The 27509-nt window shown below is 43.4% G+C and overlaps 1 protein-coding gene across 2 annotated transcripts in view; it reads right to left on the bottom strand.

Moving 5' to 3' along the window:
* Nucleotides 1-27509, bottom strand: part of LOC117872895 (tetraspanin-15-like) — a 201237-nt gene that overhangs the window by 40511 nt on the left and 133217 nt on the right. For both annotated transcript variants that reach the window (XM_034761736.1, XM_034761734.1), the window contains 2 exons: nucleotides 7590-7643; nucleotides 1336-1452 (listed from right to left, as the gene is read on the bottom strand). In XM_034761736.1, coding sequence (XP_034617627.1) covers nucleotides 1336-1452; nucleotides 7590-7643 — 171 coding nt within the window. The remainder of the gene's footprint in view (nucleotides 1-1335; nucleotides 1453-7589; nucleotides 7644-27509) is intronic.

Below are 27509 nucleotides of genomic sequence, written 5' to 3' on the forward strand. Positions count from 1 at the left end.
CACAGTGCCACCCCCTTCTAGCAGTGAGCTCTCCATTCACAGCAAGATGCAGCATGAGGTTTCAGCTACCATACTCCCTCCCCCTCCCTTTCCTGTTGATAGCGGCCAAGGGAATGCTGGGAAATGTAGTTATTTCCCTGCTCCAGGGCTGGCTCTACAGGCAGGGAGCTAACCAAGGAACTATAGCTCCCAAGGCCCCCTGTTGGTTCTCAGCTCCCAGGCTGGATCCCTTCCGGCTGCCGCCCCTGCAAATGGGCTGCCCCAAGCACCTGCTTGCTTTGCTGGTGCCTAGAGCCGCCCCTGCTAGCAACATACCAATGTGATTAGAATAGTGTACCTGATTTACAGTGATTTATTCCTCTGAACTACAGGATGCAGTAACAACCGTTGGTGCTGAGAAAGTGCATTGCTACTGGCAACAATGTGTGTTCACGGCTAAGTAAAATGAGGACATTGGGCCGACAGTTTCTATGAACACCCTTGTCTTGCAGAAATAGGTTTCTGCTTAAGAACTAATTGATCTTTCAATGCTGTGCACTCCCTCTGGAACAGGGAAAGTTCCCCTTTTGTGTTAATGTATATCTTGATGTTTACATTCAAAGAATTCTCTGTAAACAAAAATTGGAGGTGAAGCAGAACCAGTTTTGTGGGGATTCACATGAGATGGGACCTGAATCCAAACCACTTCTGGTTTTGCAAAATCAAAGCCGAGAGTTAATACTTGTTGGGACAATATAGCAGAGGAGCCCAGGGTTACAGATATGCTCCAGAAGATGGTGGTCCCCCCTCATGTGGTCTTACTTCACTAAGCTCACTGAAGCAGTGGCCTGCATTAAGGACAAAGTACCTAATTTCATTCCAACAGTCTATAAAGGACACAGCAATGTCCATTCTCCTACAGGAGTGAACACAAAACAGTTCAATGTATTACTTGCAGATTTTACCTGGCAAGAATCCAGAAGCCCCAAAGTGCTTAATGCTTAGTTGGCTAACACCAGGATACGTATAGCTGTTAAATTTTTGGAAAGGAAAACAAGAAGAGCTTTCCCATGTCCTTTCACCCCAGGATGTACCCATACATTATATTGCACGTAGCTGAAGAAGTGTGAAAGCCCATCTAATTTTAGCAGATCAGTACAGCAGGTAACAACCATCCTTCCCTATGTCCTCTTCAGAGGAAGCAGAGGACCATTTTCCAGCTGTGCCACAAAACTGGAGGTGAAAATAAAGTAGATTTTCCCCCTTTCACATAACGCTGTAAGTAATGATTGGAAAAGGGCAAGTGGACAAGTCCCTTAGGATGATGATAGTGAACGACAAAGAGTTCTCACGTACCTGTGGAAGCAGCAAGGAACAAACTATCCCAAAAGTGACTTCAAAGTTGTCTTTAAACCACAGGCCAACTGCATGGATACAGCCTCGCACATGGATCACGTCAACCAGTTGCAGTCGCTGCAAGCAGAACAAAACCAGGGAGTAAGATATGTTGAAAGCCAATGGAAGTTGGGACCCTAACTGCTCTTTGTGCCTTTGAAGTGATCCAGGTTGCCAGTGATTAGATTCCAAGGTATATGTTACACTAAGAGGTAACTCATTTCTTTGCAATATTCACTTCCAAAGCTTTTTATACTAGGTATGTAAAAAATGCATCTTTTTAAAGAGTGGATGCAATTCTTACACAACGCACTGAAATTAGGGTAAACCTCATGCTAACCTTCACCTTCCTTGTGCATTTAACATTCAAAGCCTTTCTACCTAAAACTATAACAACTTCAGCCAGATCAGTTTGATCTGCATTTTTCGGCTGTGGTTACTAGATGTATTTTCTGTGAGATCTCTGAAAGTGCGTCACCATGCACAGACTTCTCTCTTTCCTAAATGAGCCCATCTATCTGCTAAAACCTGGTAACAAAATAAGGGACAGCCATAAATGCTAAAAAAGGATTGCTCTTACGTGGCTGTAATTTCACTGGCCTTGATAGAATTTGTGCAGTGCAGTAGCAGCAAAATGCATCACAGTAAATTATGGGTATTGACCTCCCCTGCCTACAATGGAGGCCTATTAAAATGACCTATGATATCTAAGGTATTGGAGCACATTTGAGTCAGCAGCTGTGTTTAACTTGTGTATCTGCATTGGGCTTATGGTACTGCTGTTGCTTTTCTTAATCCCACTGAGAGAACAGAGGCTGCATTTTGATGATGTATGATTTTAAGAGGAAACTAGCTGCAAAATATTCAGGATAGGAAAAAAAACTAATCCAGAGCCTTAGAGACCATTCACAAATTAGAAGACAAAAAAAGGGTGAATTCTAGTCTCATTTATCTGATGTATCCCAGTTTGGAACGGGCCCAAGAAAGACTCCTTCAGCTCAGAAAGATGTGTCATGGTCTGTGAGATGGAGTCTAGCACTTCTGCTGAGTCGCTGGTTTAAATCCAGTCCAGGTTAATAGTGGCCAAAAATCGTTAGCATAGGCAGCCTAAATGAAGTAAGTTGACAGTCTTTAGAGTGCACCTGTGCATCCACAAGACAAAACGATTGCACAGCTAATACCCCCATTGGCAATTTTCGAAAAGATGGGAGACTGAATCCACTTGAGGGCTAAGAGCTGTATTAGGGGAACTTTGTCTTGCTACTGTTATCAACACACTGAAATTTACAAGCATTCAGAACAGGGAGGTCGTGGGGCAGATGGTTGATTTCACCTTCTTAAAATTCCTATTGCACATTGCTATAAACTGGAAATTTTCATTATGCTTATTATAGACATGGACCAAACAGATTCAGGGCTATATTACAATTATGCCAGCCCGAACTTTGTGTTAGAGGTGATAAAAGGGCACTGTGCCAGGGGGGTATCTGGAAGCATCATACCTATGCTGTGCAGGAGCTGGGGAAAACAGAGCTCAGAAAAAGCAGCAAACCAAACCAAACAAACTGCAGCGTGTGCTCCTAACAGCATTGTTAGGTGTGTAGTATGGGCAGAGCTCTGTCCATGTACCCATTTCCACCTGGTCACGTCCCATTTGGGGCGTACAGCACTGTAAGTAGTGCTAATGGTCCTCTCCACGCATACCCTGTGCTCACAAAGCACTAGCTTTAATATTGAGGCACCTGCAATTTGGCCCTTAATGTTATAGTCAATGAGATAATCCTGTATGTACATGTAATGTACCATATCTGGAAAGGTCAAGCATTGATCCCTGGATCTAGAAGCATGAACCTCTACAGCCTGAGCTAAAACATAGGTTGTATACCTCAAGGCTGTTCTGGAAATAAGAGAACAGACTATCCAGCTCCCTGAAGTACCCAAATCAGATCACTCAGGAATTCAGTGTCGGAAAACAATCTAGTTGCTGTTACTTAGAGAAAATGCTAATAGGCATATAAACACCATCTCTCCCTCTCTACTGCATGCCCAAATCCCATCCTACACAAACAGTTTTCCAGCAAACTACCATTGCCTTTTGCACTCGATCAGTTAGGTCTTTTTGACTTGCCTTCAGCTTTCATAATTCCCTCTCCTTTACATAGAAACAAAACCCAGAGCAGCACAAGTTTTTAAGCCAGGGTGGCCAACCTGAGCCTAAGAAGGAGCCAGAATTTTCCAATGTACATTGCCAAAGAGCCACAGTAATACGTCAGCAGCCCCCCATCAGCTTCCTCCACCCGCTCCCAGCGCTTGCCCATCAGCACCTCCTGATCAGGAGGGATAGCTCAGTGGTTTGAGCACTGGCCTGCTAAATCCAGGGTTGTGAGTTCAATCCTTGAGGGGGCCACTTAGGGATCTGGGGCAAAATCCAAGGGGATCTTGGTCCTGCTCGTGAAGGCAGGGGGCTGGACTCGATGACCTTGTAAGGTCCCTTCCAGTTCTAGGAGATATCCTATCTCCATTTATTTATTTATTAGCTGTTTCGTGGCGTGCAGGAGGCTGGCTGGGGGGGGGGAAGGGGAGGAGGAGGAGCAGCGAGGGCACTGCAGGCTCAAGGGAGGGGGTGGGGAGGAGGGAGTGGGGGCAGAGCCAGGGGTTGAGCAGTGAGCACCCCCCGGCACATTGGAAAGTTGGCGTCTGTAGCTCCAGCCCTGGAGTTGGTGCCTAGACAAGGAGCCGCATATTAACTTCTGAAGAGCTGCATGTGGCTCCGGAGCCCCAGGTTGGCCACCCCTGTTCTAAGCCTTTGAGATGATCTGTTTGCTGAATTCCAGACAGACTGAAGGCTTTTTGTTTACCCACCCAGAGTGTCAAGCTCTGAATTTGGGGTAATGACAATAGGTGTGTGTTGATCTAGTAGTCAGAGCAAATAACTAGGAAACAACTCTTTGGTTCTGTTCCTACCTCTGAAGTGGGGCTGCTCAGCACCCTCAGCCCTCTCCAATGGAAGCTGACGATGGCTAGCACCTTTCAGAGAGGCCCTGTGTGACCTTGGGAAAATGACTTAGCCTGTCTCTGCCTCTGTTACCTGTCAATTGTATAGAATATTTACCTACCTCACAGGGGTATCCTGAGGCTTAATGCTAAATAATGAATTGTTGCACTTCTGGCACCTTCCACCAGAGGATCTCAAAACATTTCACATCAGGTAAAAGAGATGCATGGACCAGACTCCGGTGAGGAAGGGAAGTATGGTGCCCATTTTACAAGATGTGGAAATTGAGGCATGCTGCTCCTAGATCACAGTCGGACAGATACAGAACGGAACCATGGTCTCCCGACGTCCAGTCCTGGGATCTACCCACAAAACCAACCTGCCTAATTTTCAATTAATAGTTGTGAAGGAGGAAAGGTGCTGTAAAACTGCAAATCGTTATTTTTATTAGGAGTTTTTACAGATTGTCTCTAATGCACTTAAAAAAGCACTCAGAGACTGTAAGCTCTTTGGGGCAGGGACCCTCTGTTCTTTAGCACAAGGGGGCCCTGATCCTTGAGAAGGGTGGACAGGTGCTACTGCAATACAAATAAATAACAATACTATATAAATAATGTGCTCCACAACAGCATCTGCCACTTCTAAGAGAAGAGATTCCTATAGGTGGGGCAACTTCAGGCTATCAGGAACTCAGCTGGCCCCAGGCATGGTCATTAAGCAGCTCAATGAGCTTGGCTGGACCCAATAAACTCTCCTTAAGTGACTGAGGCCCTGACCATTGGCTTGTCTCTGACCACACTTCTAATTCTGCTCCGACCACTAGACTGCATCGCCTACGCCCCGGTGTATTACACTGGCCTTAGTTGGTGGGATTAACAAGTTATCCACCTTGAAGAGCTTAGAAGTACTCATTGGTCAACCATCTGGGGTAAGAGCAGCTCCCCCACACACACACACATTGTGGTTGGCTACAAAAAGAAAAGCAATTGCACAGAGAGAGCAATCTCTGGGCAGCCGTGGAGAGGAGAAGCAGCCCCACAAACCAAAGATGTCATCCTCCTCCAAGATGCATACGCAGAGATTAAACAGGATGACAGTGAAATGCTACCTCAGTGAAGTAGGTGAGTATGACAGGTGAGGACACTTCCCACGTGATTCCAAGCCTTTTTAAGACCGTAGACAACCTTCCTCTCAGATTTGGAATTGAAAGCCTTTCAAAGGACAAACCAACCTGTCATGAAAACGCACAATTCATACGCTTTGCTTTACCCCCTTTTTGTTGTTGTTGTTTGACAGGCTGCACCGTACCCTCCTCACCTTTTTAATTATCATGTTTGTCACATAGAATCAGCTGGGGACGGGGAGATGACAGGTTTAATGATCTTTCTAAGCTATAAACACAAGTTTCTATTTGCAGTGGACATGTTTATTTTCGGAGGCATCATGCTTCTGGGCTCAGGATCTGCATGACAAGCCAGTTGTAATTGATACATCAGACAGTCCTTTATAAAGGAGAGTTTAGCATTCTGGCTTTCTGATTTTTTTTTCTATTTGCGAAGCAGCTTTTTAACTTAATTATTCCCAAATGAATACTGTGTGGGTGGGAAAGGTGAACGCCCTTTATTACATAGCTACTAAAGAGCATTTTACAGCCTATATGTTTGTATTTATAGCGGCAGCTTAAGCTTGAGCTTCCATTGTTTGTCTTCCCCTTTGACAGTAATGAAATCTTTCCTTTCCCCATTAGCCAATTAACAGAAATCATAGTTATGTATAGAATTAACTAGGTGGCAGGGCAAGGTGCCGCATGACAAATTTCATTCTAATGTGGCAAGGATGGCTCAGTGGTCTAATAATCAGACTTGAAAGTTGCTAGAGGTAAAGGTTCAAATTTGGCCCTTGGCCTTTCTGAATTTGATAAGTTGCCCTCCATTCAATTTACCCATTATAGACGAGACTTTAAAAGTCCCAAGGCCTTCTCTGCTCTGTGCAGACCTTACAAATCTGATGATGCTTATAATAAGAGTGGGGGTCGTGCTCTGGCAGCATTGTTAACAAATGTTATGCTCCTCCCGTGGCTGAGGCAGGGACCAGGTCTTTCTCTTTGTCTGGACAGCAGCTGGCACAATGAGGTCCTGATCTTCCTGGAGTTGCTGAGAGTGACCCGAATATTAAGCATATAACAAGAATAATAAACTACAGTGATTGTGTGGGGAACCAAGTGACTGCTGCATGCCCCTCTCCAGAGATGGATGCCCTGCATTTTAGTGGAGACATTATGTCCTTAGGAATGAAAGGTGCTTAAAAAAAAAAAATCAGCTATTTATCTGTCTTGTGGTAATGACTATTATCCCCAGTCATGGATCCCACTATGCTAGGTGCTGTACAGACATTACAGCAAGACAGTCACTGCCCCAAAAACTGACACCATGAGGAATTTCTGTCCATTGCTCAGGCTGCTGGAAAGCAGACTGCTATTCTCTGATAGAAGTTTTTTTTTTTTTTTTTTTTTTAAATGAAACCCATCACAAAAATAGCTGTTATAAAAATACAGAGAAAATACCCTCAATTAAGCCTTCCTCAGCTCATCAGCTATTAGAAAAGAAGGTACATTTATTAATTTGTTTGGTTCTGATGCAGCAGAGGCAGGGCCGGCTGCAGGGTTTTGGCCGCCCCAAGCAGCCAAACAAAACAAAACAAGCCGCGATCGCGATCTGCGGCGGCAATTCGGCGGGCGGTCCTTTGCTCCGAGCAGGAGTGAGGGACCATCCGCCGAATTGCCGCCGAACAGCTGGACGTGCCGTCCCTCTCCGAAGTGGTCACCCCAAGCACCTGCTTGGTAAGTGGGTGCCTGGAGCCGGCCCTGAGCAGAGGATTGGATTTATAGCAGATGAGAAAACCCCTCTCTCATTTTTAGGCACCCTAGTGACTGATTAGACACACGACAAATCAATAGGAAAATGAACAGCAACTCATGAAGTAGGACATTGACCAAATAACCCTGCAGCACAAATAAGATATACTGCACTCTCCCCAACACCACCTCTCAAAGCAGTATTCCTTCCTCAGACTCCTCTTCAGAGGAAAAGCTTTGCAGTGTGCCCAAATCATCCAGTTCTGCATATAGCTCCCAAAGTAGCATATGGCTTTAGAATGGATGGCCCATGAAGGAGGAGCCAGCAAGCAGAGAGCTACATTGCAAATGAAAGGCGTATGTTACCTCTTTTTCAAGGGTCTTGTATCCACACAGAGTGTTGATGACTTCTCCAGGGACCTATTAACAGAAACATCGTTTCAGGCTTAGAGCAGAGTTTTGAGGAAACGCAAAAAAATCCTGAGATATATAAAAGCTGCTACCACCGCCTCTAGAGTTTGGGTCTCAGACATTTCATCACAGACACAGGACAGGTAGTTAACAAGCCTCAGACTTTGATATCACTGGGGACTTTTTCCAACACAACACAAAAGCTATAGACTAAGCAATATACTCCCAGAGCTTTCTAACTGATGCCTGAGAGTCAGTAATATGCATGGCGTTTTTCCCACAGCAGCAGTGAGGTCTTTCCCATCCAGCCAGCTTAGCCAATTTCACGCTGGCTAATGCAGAGCTGCTACCTACAGTGTGATGTCCAGTGCTTTGCTGAGTCCAGTTTGCAATGATTCAGGGAGGGGCTCCTACCGATTCCTAATTGGAAGCTGTATAAACTCCCAAATGAAAATGTTCTTTATTTTCTCTTTGTTTAATTTCATTCCATTATTCCTAGTTAAATGGCCTATTACACCACCTTCAATAACATCTCTCCCCTTGGAGAGATCTAAGTGCTTCAGGAATCAGGGCCTATACCATCATTGGAGAACTTTATAACATTAGAACACAAACGCTCATTCTCTATGGTCCATGGGACTTTTCCACGAGAGGTTTAGAAACTGACTTGGGAATTACAAAGGAGCAGGTTTCCTGTGAGTGGCCCACCATTTCCATCCCAGTACTGTCAGAGAGCAGACTTTCTGTTTTTTGGTCATTTTGATTCTTGATAAAACCCAGAAAGGCAGAGACGCCTGAGAATTGTCAGGGAAGTTAGCAGAAGGCCTGCTGACAAGAAGGAACTCACCACGCCTCAGGATCAGGCCTATAATGCATGTTCACTTATTTTGTGGATCAAACAGAAGCTTGATTTCAAGGCAATAAACTGAGGCTAGGCGTATATTTCAAAAGGTGCGTTGTGTCCATACAAATGGCCACATTGAAAGCATAATAATTTTAGCAATGAGATGATTTTGGCAACCAGTAAAAACTGCTGGACGACAAAACAAACTTGCCATGTTTTAGAGGTGCAGAGATGAAAGGAGAAATGTGCACATTTTGGAGCAAAATTGAGCTTTTCTGTAAAACGAGGTATAAAAGAAACGGTAGAACAGGCTGCAGCCATTAAGCCCCAGTCTGTTCCTTCTATAATTGGTGAGGAAATTATTCTAACATTTCTTTACCACAAATAGTCATTTCAACAATATGTTACTGCTCAGGGCTATTGTAAAACACGCCTTTTCCAATTTCCAGTTATGCACTGCTAATCTGCCTGGCTGTGGCAAACAGAACAGAGTTAAAAAGGCTGATATAGCTCCATTGCTCAGGAATGCGTATGTGCATTATACAAGGCACACGGGTGAAATCCGGGCTGCACTGAAGTCAATGGGAAAGCTCCCATTGACGTCAGTGGGATCAGGATTTCATCCTTTGGGTCTGCTTCTCATTTGCACCATTCGGCCAGTGCAGTGGGGCCTTTGAACGAGGACAAATGTAATTCACACCTGTATTAAGGCCCCATGATGTTGCCAGAATGGTATAAAGGGGGCTTTTGTGTCACTGAGAACCAGCCCTTTAAGGGCGAGTCTACACTTACACTGCGTAGGCCCAGCTGCACCGATGGGTGCACCACTGTAGCGCTTTAATGAAGAGAGCTCTCCCGTTGGTGTAGATAAGCTCCCTCCCCGAGAGGCAGTAGCTATGCTGATGGGGTCGACATGGCAGCATCTACACAGCGGGTTAGGTTGGTATAATTACGTCATGCAGGGATGGGTTTTTCACACCCCTGAGTACATAGTTATACCAGGCCTGAATCTTGTTTGACTTACAGTTCTGGAGCCATGCTATTTCACCTGTCCTGCATGAAAGCAGGGTTTTGGTTTTGTTTATTGCATAGCAATAAAAAAAACTGTCATAGGACACATCTCCAGGACTGTACCAGGTACACAGGGCCCAGGGACCTCCCATGCTGAGCCAATGACCTGTTATGACAGTCCTGAAGTGCTGATGCTTCCACATAGAATAGTGTCTAAAAATGCAGCTGTGGTTTAATACCCCCTCAAGTACTTTTTGCTGTGGAATGCAACATTGAAGCCATTAAACCAACTGTCCTCTGCACAGGACTACTTTGCCTGAAGGGAAACATGATTTGTAATGAGCTTAAGGTTTGCAAATCTTTATGTTTAATTCATACTAACGGACACATGTTTCCCCTCCAAGCTCAATTTTAGTGCCACCAGAGCATGGCCAGGCCCTGGGGGACAATGATACTTACCCACTTTTGTTAAGCACTTTGAGATCTATGGCTGACAAGTGCTGAGTATTAGGGGAGAACGTCTCATTGCGAGCAGAAGGCAGGACTGTAGAGCAGTGAAGACGCTAGCTCACTATGCAGGTTCACAGAGCTGAGAATAGAATTGCCAAGTTGATATCACGGCTCCATAGTCTTAGAGAACCCCCCCACTCCCGCCAGAAGGGAGTATTAGGATGAAACTAGAGCTGGATGGGAAACAATTTTCCTATCCTGTGAACATTTTCTAAATATTTCCCATTCCAGATCAGAAAATTGAGGTTTTCTGAGGTTTTTCACAGAATGGAAGGCTGTGGGGTGGCAAATGGAGAGAAACACACATCCCCCTCCCCAGAATTGCTAGTAGCTCAGTGGTTAGGGCATTCCTGTGGGATATGGGACACCTGGCTTCAAATTCCTGCTCTGCATAATTCAGAGCAGATACTTGAACCTGGGTCTCCCACTTCCCCAGTGAGCATGCTAACCACTGGGCTCTACATACAGATACGTGTTTTGACTAGCAATTTCACCGTGGACCCGAGAAACCTTTCCCGGTGAGAGTCTCGTCAGAACTGGGGTAGTTTTTTGTGAAAAGTTTCAGTTTTGACAAATCAGTGTTTTCTGATGAAAAACTTCTGTTGAAAAATTTCCCAACCAGCTCTAGGTAAAACTCTATGTGGTGAACCTCGTGGTGGTTTTCCCCAAGTATTCTCTTCCCATGAGTTCTACCCAGAAGGGTTGCATTAGGACCCAATAACATCAACATCCATGAAGTCTTTTGAGCTGTCTTTGCAAGAGACAATGTTTCATGCACTTCTGGAAAAGTCCTATAGAATTTAATCACAGAGAAACTTTCTACAGGTTCTGCATCTTATAGAATATAAATAGAAAAGCATAGCCTTGTAAACTTTTTGGGGCTTGGGCTTGTATTTCTAGGTGTATGTACAGTGTCCAACTATTTTGGGGTGTGAATAAAGTACATCTATAATGATGTTGCTATAGAATTCCATGGGTTGAGCCAAAAATCTATTGCATGGGTAACTTTCGCACTCAAATAGAATATTTTCTATGCAAACCTGTTGAATTTCAATAAAAATCCTACTGGCATAATCCCTATTAAATTCTATAGGATTTGTCCATAAGAGTTCTGTCATCAATTAATGTTTTTAAATGTATTTGTCTGGCACTTTCTCCTAATCCAGCTATTTCCAACTTTGCATTAAGTGACTCAGGCTTCTTTTATCATCTCAATTTCCTGCCCTGGTGCCCACACAGCCATCAGCTTCAGTAATGACATCATGACACCTGCTCCCAGATGCATCAGATATTTCTGGTACACCGATCCCATTCTGGTCTATTTAGCTTTTAAATATGTCTGTTCTAGCTTTTGGATTTCATCTGTGCCAATCTCTTCTCTCTTTCTATTAACAGATATTTTAATTTCCTTGAACAGAAAGACCTTGATAGATAAGATGTGGGAGAAACATGGGTTTTCAAATAACATTTATATTCACTGTATTATTGACCCATTATCAGCTATATTAATTTTAACATGCAAGGTGGCCAATAGCAGCTTGCAAATAGCCAGTCTAAATACTGACAAATTCTACAAGTGCTTGTATACTAATGCTAGAAGGCTAAATACTATGATGGGTGAACCTGAGAGCTGGTTTTAAATGGGGATATTGATATAGTAGACATCACAGAAACTTGGTGGAATGATGCTAATCAATGGGACACAGTAATACCAGGGTACAAAACATACAGTAATTACAGAGTAGGTCATGCTTGTGGGGGAGTATCATTATATGTAAAAGAAAGCAGAGTCAAATATAGTAAAAATCTTAAATGAATCAAACTGAACCACAGAATCTATGGATAAAAATTCCATGCTTTAATAATAAGAGGATAGCAGTAGGAATATACTACCAACCACCTGACCAGACTGCAAAATGCTCAGGGAGATTAGAGAGGCTATCAAACCAGAAAATTCAATAATAATGGGGGATTTCAACTATCCTCATATTGGCTGGGTATCTGTCACTTCAGAATGGGATGCAGAGATAAAATTTCCTGACACCATTAATAACCTCTTCTTGGAACAACTAATCCTGGAAACAATTCTTGAGTTAGACCTAAGTGGAGCAGAGGATCTGGTCCAAGAGGTGGATGTAGCAGAATCACTCGATAATAGTGACCATAAGGTAATTGAATTAACATCCTTGTAGGGGGGGAAATACCAAAGACACTCACCACAGTAGCATTTAACTTCAAAAAGGGGAAAGACACAAAAATGAGGAATCTAGTTAAAGGGAAATTAAAAGGAATAGTCACAACAATAAGAACGAGGAGTACTTGTGGCACCTTAGAGACTAACAAATTTATTTGGGCATAAGCTTTCGTGGGCTACAGCCCACTTCATCAGATACATGCAGTGGAAAATACAATAGGTATACACACACACACACACACACACAAAGATGAGGGCTGCCTAAAAGTGGCAATTCTTCAACAACAAAAACTTCAAAAAACAGACTCCAACGAGAAACTGCAGAACTGGAATTAAATTTTCAAACTGGGCACCATCAAATTAGGCCTGAATTAAGACTGGGAGTGGATGGGTCATTACACAAACTAAAAACTATTTCCCCATGCTAATTCTTCCCCCTACTGTTACTCACACCTTCTTGTCAATTGTTTGAAATGGGCCACCCTGATTACCTCTTCAAAAGTGATTTTTCCTCCTGCTGATAATAGCCCACTTTAATTGATATGCCTCGTTAGAATTGGTAAGGTAACCCCAATCTTTTCATGTTCTCTGTATGTATGTATGTATGTATGTGTATCTTCCTACTGTATTTTCCATTCCGTGCATCTGATGAAGTGGGTTTTAGCCCACAAAAGCTTATGCCCAAATAAATGTGTTAGTCTCTAAGGTGCCACAAGTACTCCTCATTCTTTTTGCTGATACAGACTAACATGGCTACCACTCTTAGGGTTACCATACGTCCGTTTTTTCCCGGACATGTCTGGTTTTTGGTAATCAAACCCCCGTCCGGGGGGAATTGCCAAAAAGCCGAACATGTCCGGGAAAATACCGGCCAGGCACTTCCCCTCCCGCAGCTGCTGTGCTCCTCCCCTGACTCTTCGGCAGAGCAGCTGGAGCCCGGGAGGGGAAGTGCCCGGCCGGCAGCTGGGGTCCTGAGGCAAGGGGGCTGCCCGAAGCCGGTAGCGCTCGGACAGCTTGGCTCTTAAACAGAGCCGAAGAGTCAGGGAGGAGCACAGCAGCCGCGGGAGGGGAAGTGCCCGGCCGGGGGCGCAGGGTCCGGAGGCATGGGGGCTGCCCGAAGCCCGAGCGCTACCGGCTTCACGGTTTGCCAGGCAGCCTCCAGACCCTGCGCCCCCAGCTGGGCGCTTCCCCTCCCGGGCTCCAGCTGTGCTGGGGAAGCGCCGGCCAGGGGCGCAGGGTCTGCCCGGCAAACCGTGAAGCCGGTAGCGCTTGGGCAACCCTTTTCGCATGGCTGGGAGAGAGGAGGGGGAGTTAGGGTGGGGACTTTGGGGAAGGGGTGGAGTTGGGGTGGGGGCGGGGATGGGAAAGGGGCGGGGCCAGGGCCCCGTGGAGTGTCCTCTTTTTTTATTTTTTAAATATGGTAACCCTAACCACTCTGAAGCCAGTCACAACATTGAAATGCCTGCAGGCTTAATGTAAACTATTTAAAAACACCATAATAAAGGCTCAAAGTAAATGTATTCCCCCAAATAAAAAAAAATTCATAAGAGGCCCAAAAAATGCCACTATGGCTAAACAGAGTACGGTAAAAGAGGCAGTTAGTCGCAAAAAGTCAGTCCTACCGAGTTAAAAATTGGAAGTCAGTCCTACCGAGGAAAATAGAAAGGAACATAAACTCTGGCAAGCCAAGTGCAAAAATATAATTAGGCAGGCCAAAAGAGAATTTGAAGAGCAACTAGAAAAAGACACAAAAGCTAACAGCAAAACATCAGAAGTCACTAGGACCAGATGGTATTCACCCCAGAGTTCTGAAGGAACTCAAATATGAAATTGTGGAACTACTAACTGCGGTACATAAACAATTGCTTAAATCAGCCTCTGTACCAGATGACTGGAGGGAAATTAATGCAATGCCGATTTTTAAAAAAGGCTCCAGAGGTGACCCTGGCAATTACAGGCTGGTAAGCCTAACTTCAGTACCAGATAAATTGAGAAGAGAATTATCAGACCCATAGATGAACACAATGCATTGGGGAAAAGTCAAAACAGCTTTTGTACAGGGAAATTATACCTCATCAATCTATTAGAATTCTTTGAGGTTGTCAACAAGCATGTGGATATACTTGGGAGTTTCAGAAAGCCTTTGACAAGGTCCCACACCAAAGGCTCCTAATCAAAGTAAGTAGTGATGCGATAAGAGAGAAGGTCCTCTCATGGATCAGAAACTTGATAAAAGATAGGAAACAAATGACAGGCATAAATGGTCAATTTTCACAATGGAGAGAGATAAATAACAGGGTCCCCCAAAGATCTGTACTGGGACAAATGCTACTGGGTGAACAGTGAGATGGCAAAGTTTACAGATTATGCAAAATTACTCAAGATAGGTAAATCCAAAGCAGACTGCGAAGAGTTACAAAGGGATCTCACTAAACTGGGTGACTGGGCAACAAAATGGCAGAAGAAAGTCAATACTGATTAGTGTGAAGTCATGCATATTGGAAAACATAATCCCAACTATACATACAAAATGATGGGGTCTAAATTAGCTGTTTTCACTCAAAAAAGATCTTGGATTCAGCATGGATAGTTCTCTGAAAACATCCGCTCAATGTGCAACGACAGTCAAAAAAGCTGACAGAATGCTAGAAACCACTAGGAAAGGAATAGATAATAAAACAGAAAATATCATAATGCCACTTTATAAATCCATAGTATGACCACATGTTGAATACTGTGTGCAGTTCTCATTGCCCCACATCAAAAAAGTTATATTGGATTTGGAAAAAATACAGAGAAGGGCAACAGAGCTAGGGGGATAGGGTCCAGAGTAACCTAGACAAATTAGAGGATTGGGCCAAAAGAAATCTGATGAGGTTCAACAAGGAGAAGTGCAGAGTCCTACACTTAGGAAGGAAGAATCCCATGCACTGTTACAGGCTGGGGACCGACTGGCTAAGCAGCAGTTCTGCAGAAAAGGACTTGGGGATTACAGTGGATGAGAAGCTGGATATGAGTCAGCAGTGTGCCCTTGTTGCCAAGAAGGCCAATGGCATATTGGGCTGTATTAGTAGGACCATTGCCAGCAGATCGAGAGAAGTGATTATTCCCCTCTATTTGGCACTGGTGAGGCCACACCTGGAGTATTGTGTCCAGTTTTGGACCCGCCCCCACCCCGACTACAGAAGGGATGTGGACAAATTGGAGAGAGTGCAGAGGGCAACAAAAATGATCAGGAGGCTGGGGTACCTGACTTACGAGGAGAGGCTGAGGGGACTGGGGTTGTTTAGCCTGCAGAAGAGAAGAGTGAGGGGGGATCTGATAGCAGCCTTCAACTACATGAAGGGGGGTTCCAAAGAGGGTGGAGCTCGGCTGTTCTCAGTGGTAGCAGATGACAGAACAAGAAGCAACGGTCTCAAGTTGCAGTGGGGAAGGTCTAGGTTGGATATTAGGAAACACTATTTCACTAGGAGGGTGGTGAAGCACTGGAATGGGTTACCTAGGGAGGTGGTGGAATCTCCTTCCTTAGAGGTGTTGGTCCTGCTTTGAGCAGGGGGTTGGACTAGATTACTTCCTGAGGTCCCTTCCAACCCTGATATACTATGATTCTATGAACAAAAATGCTTCTGTACAAGGAGAGATTAAAAAGACTGGGACTGTTCAGCTTAGAAGGATATGACAGAAGTCTGTAAAATTGTGAATGGGTAGAGAAAGTGAATAAGGAAGTGTTATTTACCCATTCACATATAAACACATGAACCAGGAGTCACCCGATGAAATTAATAGGCAGCAGGTTTAAAGCAAACAGAAGGAAGTACTTCACACAACGCACAGTCAGCTTGTGGTTCTGATCGCCAGGGGATGTTGTGAAGACCAAAAGTGTAACTGGGTTCAAAAAAGAATTAGATAAGTTCCTGGGGGATAGTTTTGTCAATGGCTATTAGCCAAGATGGTCAGGGACAGAACCCCATGCTCTGGGTGTCCCTCAACCTCTGACTGCCAGAAGCTGGGACTGCATGACAGGGCAAAATGGATCATTTGATAAATTGCCCTGTTCTCAGGGCCGGCTCCAGGCACCAGCTTGCAAAGCAGGTGCTTGGGTCGGCCACTCTGGAGAGGGGCGGCACGTCCAGCTATTCGGCGGCGATTCGGCGGACGGTCTCTCACTCCCGCTCAGAGCGAAGGACCTCCCGCCAAATTGCCGCCGCAGATCGCGATCGCGACTTTTTTTTTTTTTTTTTTTTGGCGGCACTTGGGGCAGCAAAAACCCTGGAGCCGGTCCTGCCTGTTCTGATCATTCCCTCTGAAGCACCTGGCACCAGCTGCTGTTAGAGGATACTGGGCTAGATGAACTATTGGTCTGACCCAGTCTGGTCATTCTTGTATTCTTGCCTAGAAGCAGAGCAGAATTCACACTTACAGGCATAACAGATGGTAGAAAAGTTGAACTTGTTCCCACTGAAGGAATCTGAATTTCACTTTAAAATCCTCACCCTCCACCCACTGCCGATGTTTCAACAGCAATATTTCACAGTTTTGCTTTAAGATAAGTGCTGTGATTTCCAACCGGGCATACTGACAGGGGAACACAAGACAGGGAGAGTCAGGAGATCTGCATCCTATTCCCAACTCTGTCAGTCTAATTCTGTGACCTGGAGAAACTCACTCCTCTCTGTTTCTTTTTCACCATCTGCAAGATGGGGATGGATAACAGTGCTTGTTACATGTAAGAAGCTTAATTCCTTAGTGCATGAACTATATTTATATGCAGAAGGCCAGCATGAGACCTATGCACCACTTAAATCCCTAATTGTTCTCAAATACTTAAGAGGCACATAGCCTTGTGGTAGCCCTCTGGAGTGTTTGCAAAGCACTTGGGCATAAGGCAATATAGAAGTGGAAAGTGTTATAACTAATAGGAAAAGGAATAGTTAGTACATTTTTTTTTTTTGCTTTAGGTGTTGTGATAGAGATCTTATTCCAATTTCTCACAGCATTCCTTGTGAGATTTCTACATAAATGGTGTCAGGTGGAGTTTCCCAGTAACCCTCTCTTCCTCACTTTCCTTTCTACAGAGAGAAATCAAGAGTTTTACTGTGTGCCCAGAAAATTTCACTCCATGGAAGAGAAGACAACTAGTGACAGCACCTCCAAGAAGCAAGCAGGTGGAAGCCTGACTTATGCCCATCTTTGTTACTAGTTGTCTCTGATATTGGAATTAACTTATTTATAGCAGATTCATTTGAAAGAAGACATGAGATCTCTTGACAGTGAAAAAGTAGGGGCTTCTGAGAATTCTAGAGGTAAATTGTGATGACTGCCAGGATTAAGAGCAGGATGCAAAGTGCCTCCAGAAATCCTAAAGAAATGGGGAATAATTTCAGGTTGCCTGCAGCCATGCCATGTTGGGTTGTGATCTGAACACTCACTAGGCTAAGCTATACGAATTGAGAATGGGGTCAGAATGGAAACAACGCCACAGAATGGTGCTATGGGGTACTGCATTTCAAAAACGGAGCATATGTTTATACTTAGATTCATTTTAGAACAAAACAATACAAATTCAACTGCTCAAAGTTATTCTGACTCCTAATCAAGACCTTATCAACACTTCTGCATGATGGATTCTTTCCGTCTGTGGGCCTCATTCTACCATCTGTGATCAGTTTTTTTATGCCTTTCTGCAGATGACAGGCGTTTTGCCTGAGTAAGAGTGAAAACTGAGTACCCTTTACACTCGGGATATGGCTCAATTAAATTAAAGAAGTAAATGTGATATTTGGGAATGTAACTGATGCATGTGAGAAAGGTCTTGGATGCTGGCCACACTGTATATAGGGAGAAGAAAAGCTAGAAATATTCTCCCCTGCGGAATTTTAATCACAAAGCCCTATGTATCCTCTTGGAGAGCGAAAACTCAGAAAGAATTTCCAGGTGCAAGTTAATTAGCAAAGGGCTCCTGAAAGATCGTTAATTAAATGGGATTACTGAGCCCTTAGAATCTCTCTCAGCCACAAGCCACTTGGTGTTCGAAGATGATCTTAGTGAATGGGCCTATTTCCTGTATGGGCCTGGGGAGAAGACAGCTGCACTTCTTATTCTTTCCCTTTTTGTTTTTCAGTGAATTGCATGCTGGTGAAAGGTGCCAGATGGACAGGCCAGCATGTGTCCATAGGACAGACACAGCACAAGTTATGGCATTGCCCAACACATCCCTCCCCCACCAATGTATCTTATCCCTGACCAGGAGAGAAAAACTCCAGGGGCAATAGAGTTTAGTCTCCTTGCTCAATTCTTGACATCTCTGTTAAGATACACACAGAAGGCAACGTTGTCCAGTGGACAAAGCAAGGGACAGGGGACTCAGTTGCCACTGACCTATGTGTCCTTTGGCAAGTCGGATCCCCTCTCTGAGCATCTGTTCCCCTCCCATCCTCTGCCTGGTCTATTTAGATGGGCAGTCCCTATGTATGCACAGAGAGGCAGTCCCTATGTATGCACAGAGAGGCAGTCCCTATGTATGTACAGCACATAGTACAAAGGGGTTCCATTATTGGTTGGGGCCTCTAGCACCTGCAGCACAAATAATAAATATTGTTAGCAGCAACTGATAGGGGAGTTTGTGTGATGTGGGCACCTATGAATTAGGAAGCAGACTCAGATCTTCACCACATTTCACAGAGTTACTGAAGCAGGCAAGCAGCTCTATGGAACAGGGACTGTCTCTTTGTCCTGTGTTTGTACAGCACCTTGCACAGGGGGCTCCTGGTCCATAACTAGGTACTAAGATAATAAAACAAAACAACAACAACAACAGAAGTTGGTCGAATAAAAAAACATGACCTCACCCACCTTGTCTCTGTAATTTTCCCAACAAGTTGGTCATTGCCAACAGGATATCCAGATATGAAGATTTTAATTTTTTTAAAATTCAGAGCGGTGAGAGCAAGAAATTGGAAGTCACAATGACTTGGTTCTAGCCTGACCTCACCCCTGGCTTGCCCAGGTTCACACAACTCACTTAAACTACTTGCTGCCTCAGTTTCCCTGTCTGGAAAAACAAAGACTGCAACATGGATACTTTCAGACGGGTGTTAAGACTTGATTCGTGTTAGCAGTTTTCAGGTGCAAAGCTCAAAGTGCTTGTAACAAGGCAGTACCATTATCCCCATTTTTTCCACTGGGAAAACTGATCCACAGGAGAGACCTGGGAGAGGTCATAGCAAGTCAGCGGCAGAGCTGGGAACAGACCCCATGAACATGGACTAAGTCCAATGTCCTTTTCACTCATCCACACACTACGAGATCCTAGGATGGAAATGCACAACAATGGTATTCATGCTGAGAAAAGCTTTATCAACTTTGATAGGTGGACTGAAGAGGGACAGTTTTCCTTTACGAAGAAGGCTGGGGGAGGGATAGTTCTCCCTCTTGCAGTGTTATGCTCTGTTCTTCACAGAAAGCTGATTCCAATCATAATTACCGGAAAATAGAAAAGAAAATCAAATACTGATCTTTTATTTTCTTAATTGTGCACTTTCTCCTTCCCTTTTGCTAATGGCACCTGATAATTTAATATAAAACACTTCAGCAAGGTCTCATCAAGGTAGCTGAGACCTATTCGCCCCCATCAGATTCATCCTTTTTCAGAGCAGAGGGCAGAATTTATTACTGCAGTGGATTGGCCTGAAGTGATTTAATACAAGCATTATCGTATGCAGTGTTGTTGTAGCTGCATTACTCACAGGATGTTAGGGGGACAAGGAGGTGTGGTAAAAATCTTTTATCGGACCAAGATATTGGACCAGAAGTTGGTCCAATAAAAGATATTACCTCACCCACTGTGTCTTTTTAATACTAGCATGTCATTTTGGCAGAGGTCATCACACCCTGTGCAAATTCTAAAGACATGTTTTCCAACCTCGGCCTCTATCCCAGCAGACCTTAAAAAACTTTGTGTCCACTTCCATCCACTGCCTTCTCTCCTACTTTATTTCTTTCTTATAAATTTGTACTATGGTAGCACCTAGAGGCCCCAACCAAGACCAGGAAAGCCGACAGGTGAAGAGGAGCATGTGGTTCGGACAGAGACATCCCTTAGAGAATCTCCATTAATAGATTCTCCCCTATGTCCTAAGGAGGAGGAGAGGATGGAAGATGGTAAAATACAGATTGGATCTGATGAGAAACAGTCAAATGAAAAAAGAGTCCCATTCAATTATATCATGTAATGGCAGACATCTAAAAAGTGACAAGTTTTTAAAATGCTTATATACAAAAGCTAGAAGTCTAAATAGTAAGATGGGTGAACTAGAGTGCCTCATATTAAATGTGGATATGGATAGAATAGGCATCACAGAAACTTGGTGGAATGAGGATAATCAATGGAACACAGTAATACCAGGGTACAAAATATAATCAGAAGGATAGAACAGGTCGTGCTGGTGGGGGAGTGGCACTATATGTGAAAGAAAACGTAGAATCAAATGAAATAAAAATCTGAAATGAATCAAATTGTATCATAGAATCTCTATGGATAGTAATCCCATGCTTGAATAATAAGAATATAGCAGTAGAGATATATTACTGACCACCTGACCAGGATGGTGATGGTGATAGTGACTGTGAAATGCTCAGGGAAATTAGAGAGGCTAAAAATAAAAAAACTCAATAATAATGGGAGATTTCAACTATCCCCATACTGACTGGGTACACGTCACCTCAGGACGGGATGTAGAGATAAAGTTTCTTGACACCTTAAATGACTGCTTCTTGGAGCAGCTAGTCCTAGAACCTACAAGAGGAGAAGCAATTTTTGATTTAGTCCTAAGTGGAGCACAGGATCTGGTACAAGAGGTGAATATAGCTGGACTGCTTGGTAGTAGTGACCAGAATATAATTAAATTTAACATCCCTGTGGCCCGGAAAACACCACAGCAGCCCAACACAGTAGCATTTAATTTCAGAAAGGGGGACTACACAAAAATGTGGACGTTAGTGAAACACAAATTAAAAGGTACAACACCAAAAGTGAAATCCCTACAAGCTGCATGGAAACTTTTTAAAGACACTATAATAGAGGCTCAACTTAAATGTATACCCCTAATTAAAAAAAGCATAGTAAGAGAACCAAAAAAGTGTCACTGTGGCTACACAACGAAGTAAAAGAAGCAGTGAGAGACAAAAGGGTATCCTTTAAAAAGTGGAAGTTAAATCCTAATGAGGAAAACAGAAAGGAGCATAAACTCTGGCAAATGAAATGTAAAAATATAATGAGGAAGGCCAAAAAAGAATGTGAAGAACAGCTAGCCAAAGACTCAAAGTAATAGCAATTTTTTTTTAAGTACATCAGAAGCAGGAAGCCTGCTAAAAAACCAGTGGGGCCACTGGACAAAAGATGCTAAAGAATGATAAGAATGACTCAAGAATGATAAGGCCATTGTGGAGAAACTTAATTAATTCTTTGCATCGGTCTTCATGGCCAAGGATGTGAGTGAGATTCCCAAACCTGAGCCATTCTTTTTAGATGACAAATCTGAGGAACTGTCCCAGATTGAGGTGTCATTAGAGGAGGTTTTGGAACAAATTGATAAACTAAACAGTAATAAGTCACCAGGACCAGATGGTATTCGCCCGAGTTCTGAAGGAACTCAAATATGAAATTGCAGAGCTACTAATTGTAGTTTGTAACCTATCATTTAAATCAGCTTCTGTACCAAATGGCTGGAGGATAGCTAATGTGACGCCAATTTTTGAAAAGGGCTCCAGAGGTGACCCCGGAAATTACAGGCTGGTAAGCCTGACTTCAATACTGGGCAAACTGGTTGAAACGATAGTAAAGAACAAAATTGTCAGACACACAGAGGAACATAATTTGTTGGGGAAGAATCAACATGGTTTTTGTAAAGGGAAATCATGCCTCACCAATCTACTAGAATTCTTTGTGGGGGTCAACAAGCATGTGGACAAGGGGGATCCATTGGATATAGTGTACTTAGATATTCAGAAAGCATTTGATAAAGTCCCTCACCAAAGGCTCTTAAAGTAAGCTGTCATGGAATAAGAGAGAAGGTCCTTTCATGGGTTGGTAATTGGTTAAAAGATAGGAAACAAAGGGTAGGAATAAATGGTCAATTTTCAGAATGGAGAGAGGTAAATAGTGGTGTCCCCCAGGGGTCTACACTGGGACCAGTCCTATTCAACATATTCATAAATTATCTGGAAACAGTGGCAAGATTTGCAGATGATACAAAACTACTCAAGGTAGTTAAGTCCCAAGCAGACTGCGAAAAGTTACAAAAGGATCTCACAAAACTGGGTGAATGGGCAACAGAATGGCAGATGACATTCAATGTAGATAAATGCAAAGTTATGCACATTGGAAAACATAATCCCACCTATACATATCAAATGATGGGGTCTAAATTAGCTGTTACCACTCAAGAAAGAGATCTTGGAGTCACTGTGGGACAGTTCTCTGAAAACATCCATGAAAAGTGCAGTGGCAGTCAAAAAAGCAAACAGAATGTTGGGAATCATTAAGAAAGGGATAGATAATAAGACAGAAAATATCATATTGCCTCTATATAAATCCATGGTATACCAACATCTTGAATACTGCATGCAGATGTGGTCACCCCATCTCAAGAAAGATATATTGGAATTGGAAAAGGTACAGAAAAGGGCAAGAAAAATTATTAGGGTTATGGAACGGCTTCCATACAAGGAGAGATTAATAAGACTGGGACTTTTCAGCTTGGAAAAGAGATGACAAGGGGGAGGGGATATGATAGAGGTCTATAAAATCATGACTTATGTGGACAAAGTAAAAGAAGTGTTATTTACTCCTCCTCATAACACAAGAACTAGGTGTCACCAAATGAAATTAATAGGCAGCAGGTTAAAAACAAACAAAAGGTAGTATTTTTTTTTTCACGCAGTGAACCAGTGGAACTTCTCGCCAGATGTTGTGAAGGCCAAGACCATAACAGGTTCAAAAAAAGAACTAGATAAGTTCATGGAGGATAGGTCCATCAATGACTATTAGCCAGGATGGGCAGGTATGGTGTCCCTAGTCTCTGTTTGCCAGAAGCTGGGAATGGACGACAGGGAGAAGATCACTTGATGATTACCAGTTCTGTTCATTCCCTCTGGGGCACCTGGCACTGGCCACTGTCGGCAGACAGGATGCTGGGTTAGATGGACCTTTGATCTGACCCAGTATGGCCGTTCTTATGTTCTTTATTTTTGTCCCCTAGTAGTTGCAGCACCTCCTCAAAAGGAGGATAAGTCAGATAGATTCTTTCCACTCAGGTGGGGACAGGGAAGGTGGAAACTCAGGTTACATTCCTGGGTGACAATATGATGTAGGTCCTTCAAAGATTTTTGCCAAGGTATTCCACTAAAGAGAAAGGAAGAGATGACTCTATTTCCAATGTAAATAACAAGTAGAATTCTTTATTCTTTAGAAAACAAAGCTTAATGCCTTTATACATGATAAAGGAACAATAAAAGGGAAAATCAGAGGGCTTTTTGCTTTGCTATTCACCTTCAACATTAGTCAAACGGCAAAGCTCAGCTAGAGCACATTGCATATGGCTAATCTGTTTGCACATAAAAGCATACAGCTACAGTTGTTCTATTTTTCCTTTCATTTAACAAACTGTTTTTTCCAACAAAAGGAAACGCCTATGCTGAATGTCAGCAATGAAGTCTTGCAAAGAGCCAGGAGATGCATCACACCACACAGAGACATACCATACAGCCTGATCCAGAGGGGGAAATTTTAACAGAACAGGCTCAAATACTCATTTAGGAAGCAGGTACTTATAGATAATGACCCCATCTCAGATCCTATTATTCAGCTGCATGTATTTGCTGACTGTCACCTGATTTGTATCGTTGCCAGAGAGAATTTCAAATCTACACACACATTTATTTCTGCACACCGAATGTAATGCTTACAATGGGCTCTGATAGTGAGCCTTGGAGACTGAAATCCTCTGTTCAAAAGAATAAATACAGCACATTGAACTGTAATGCAGACTTCTTTCTGGATAACTTGCTAATGCAACTTAAACTTAAAGGTAAGTCTACATTGCAATAGAAGATGTTTTCATAACTCAGGTTAGCTAGCCTGCATTTGCTAATTCAGGTTAAAATAGCATGGAAGGCAGGGCAGTTTGGCTTTCAACTTGGGTTAGCAACTTGAATTCAACCCCAGGCTGCTCTACAGGCTTTAACTCAAATTACTAATCCGAGTTAAAAGCAGAGTTGCTGTGTCTTCAGTGCTATTTTAACCAGAGTTAGCGAACACCAGTTAGTTAACCCAAGTTTTTCCTCCTCCGGGGCAGACATACCCTAAGGGTGAGAGGTCAGTCTTCATTCCCATTCAAATTTGACCATTCTACTGGTACTGCCAATAAAGGGAGGAGTACCTGCCAGTTGTAATGGTGGGTTTTGTGATATGGGGATCTATCAACAGAACTGAGATAACCCATTCCTTGCTAACAGGTCTGAAGATACTTTGGTCATCATCACCCTGCACTACAGTTGAACCAGTGACCTACCGTTGAAACTATATGACCAGCCCTATGTCATCTCGTCCCCCAAAAGTAGCCTTTTCAGAGCTTACATACTATTGAAATCTCTAGACCAAAAAGGTGATGTAACCAGCTATTGGAGGCAGCACAAGGACTTGTGTTTTGTCCCATTTACAAGCTAATTTAGGCAATACTAAAGTAGTAATGTGGATTATAACTCAATTAAATTTAAATCAATACCCCTACGTTTCAGATTTTTGTAGAAAGAAATTGAAGGAGCTAGCTGACTAATGCAAAAACCTGGCATGAATATTCATTTACTTTTTAAATAAATTCCCTTTGGTCATGCTCACACTCCTTATGTTCACTTTCCACAAATATTCATTCATTCAAGTTTTATTGGCATGCATGTTTGTGAAAAGTGAATTTCCAACTTACATATGTGAATATGTACAGAAAAGCTGTTCCCATGTGGAAGAATTTCTGTCTTTGGGTTCATCCAATGAGGAAGCAGAAACACTAATATGCAACTTATCTGATCCATCGAAACATAACTCAAGTTTATAATAGCAAATCCATACAGCAAACACATTCCGATATCTCCATTGAATAGTGAAGGCCACTGAACTGTTAATAAAATTTGAGTAAGTCACAAAAAAAGACTACATTCATTGGATATTGTACCAGGTGCAAATTACTTACTTCATTCTAGACATGGAAATAGTTATAATAGTGACTATCCCTTCCCTGAAGTCAGAGGGCTGTCCCTCATTAAGCAACGATAACCTGCCCTGAATAGGTATACATAGCTCTAAGTTCCTACGGCCTAGTCTACACTACATGGCTAAGTCATAGAATCATAGAAGATTAGGGTTGGAAGAGACCTCAGGAGGTCATCTAGTCCAACCCCCTGCTCAAAGCAGCACCAATCCCCAACTAAATCATCCCAGCCAAGGCTTTGTCAAGCCAGGCCTTAAAAACCTCTAAGGAAGGAGATTCCACCACCTCCCTAGGTAACCCATTCCAGTGCTTCACCACCCTCCTAATGAAATAGTGTTTCCTAACAGACCTCCCCCACTGCAACTTGAGACCATTGCTTCTTGTTCTGTCATCTGCCACCACTGAGAACAGCCAAGCTCCATCCTCTTTGGAACCCCCCTTCAGATAGTTGAAGGCTGCTATCAAATCCTCCCTCACTCTTCTCTTCTGCAGACTAAATAACCCCAGTTCCCTCAGCTTCTCCTCATAAGTCATGTGCTCCAGCCCCCTGATCATTTTCGTTGCCCTCCGCTGGACTTATGTCGACCTACCCATGGATGTGTCTACACTTAAATTTTGCTCCTGCCGACATAATTGCCTCACTATGCCAACTTAAAAACACCACCTCTCCAAGCGGCATAGAATCATGGTCGATGTAGTTAGGTCAACACAGTATCAATCGATCTAGACACTGTGTTACTTCCAACAACTTGTAGTGGCCAACAGGAGCTGTCCCACAATGCCCGACACTGACCTCTGCATCAATACAAACGCTCCTGGTGGAAGACTATACATACTTCCTCTCAGGGAGGCTACATTCGTGCCAGGAGGAACTGGCTGGAGGATACATTTTTGTAACAGCCACTGTATATTTCCTTAGGCAAGTGCCAAAAATACATTCCATTCAATCAGATTCAGTGCCAGCAACATAGCCTTTTCTTATCATGTCTTTTCCTGATGTCTTGTATATGCAAGTTTCAGATGTTTTATGCACAGGAGTTTATACGAGCTGAGTTCCAACACCCTCCTGCCCGCAGTAGCAGTTGCATACCCATGCTTGAGAGTGGAACTATGTGATTTAAAAATCAAGAGAATGAAACAGATTGGGGGAGGGGGTCTCAAAGTTTTTCAAACCGTTGACTCAGAATGAGTGTCCTGTGCATGCTTTCCCTCCAAATCAGAACACACCCACAGTCCCACCACCTCTTCCTGTTTGCGACTGTATAACATCCTTGTTCCAGCTACAGCAATTGCTTAAATGGAAAAACAGCCTCAGGGCAGTATTTGACTGTCTTTGATGTGCGAGAAAGTTAAGCACACGGCTCACTTCTGCTCTCGTATTCATCGCCCCCTCCCATCTGTTCCGTTTCATCTTCTATGGGGGGATTAAATCCTAAACTGGTCAGCAGATTAAGTCCAACCCAGTAGATCTGTTTCGTCTCTAATTCTAATTTAAGTTCTTGTGACAGTGATCTTGTGACCTTCTAAAATGGCAATTAACAATGCCTTGGTGCTATGGGGCAGCCCCTCCATCCCCCATAATAACCTCCTCCACTGCAGCCTCAGGGACCTGTTACTTGCCTGTTGAAATTCCAGTGCTGTAACAGAATGTTAGTACTTCACACAACACTGCTGGTTGCCATCCCCTGCAGCCTTTGGGATCAAGGTGCAAATGTAGCAAAAAAGGGAGTGTAGAAGATGCTCTGTAGAAGACACCTGAGCAGCTCTACTCCCCATCCTTTGTATCAACAGATGCTTTACGCTCTCATTCTGCACCTCATTCTTGGGAGGAGCTCCCCGTAAACATCTGCAAAATGACCTCATTAGCCTTCTTCAAATCCCTCTTTAAAACTTTGCTTTGCCTACAAAAAACGTAACAGGTAGGCCCCTGGTGTGCTGAGACACTGGCCATCATACTGACCTACCCTGTCTTACTGTTTCCCTGTATTCCTCCATCTGTATCCATCTGTTCTCTCTTCTTTTACAAATAGATTATAAGCTCCTTGGGGCAGGCA

This window comes from Trachemys scripta, chromosome 2 (genome assembly GCF_013100865.1).
Source record: "Trachemys scripta elegans isolate TJP31775 chromosome 2, CAS_Tse_1.0, whole genome shotgun sequence".
Taxonomy (NCBI): Eukaryota; Metazoa; Chordata; order Testudines; family Emydidae; genus Trachemys; species Trachemys scripta.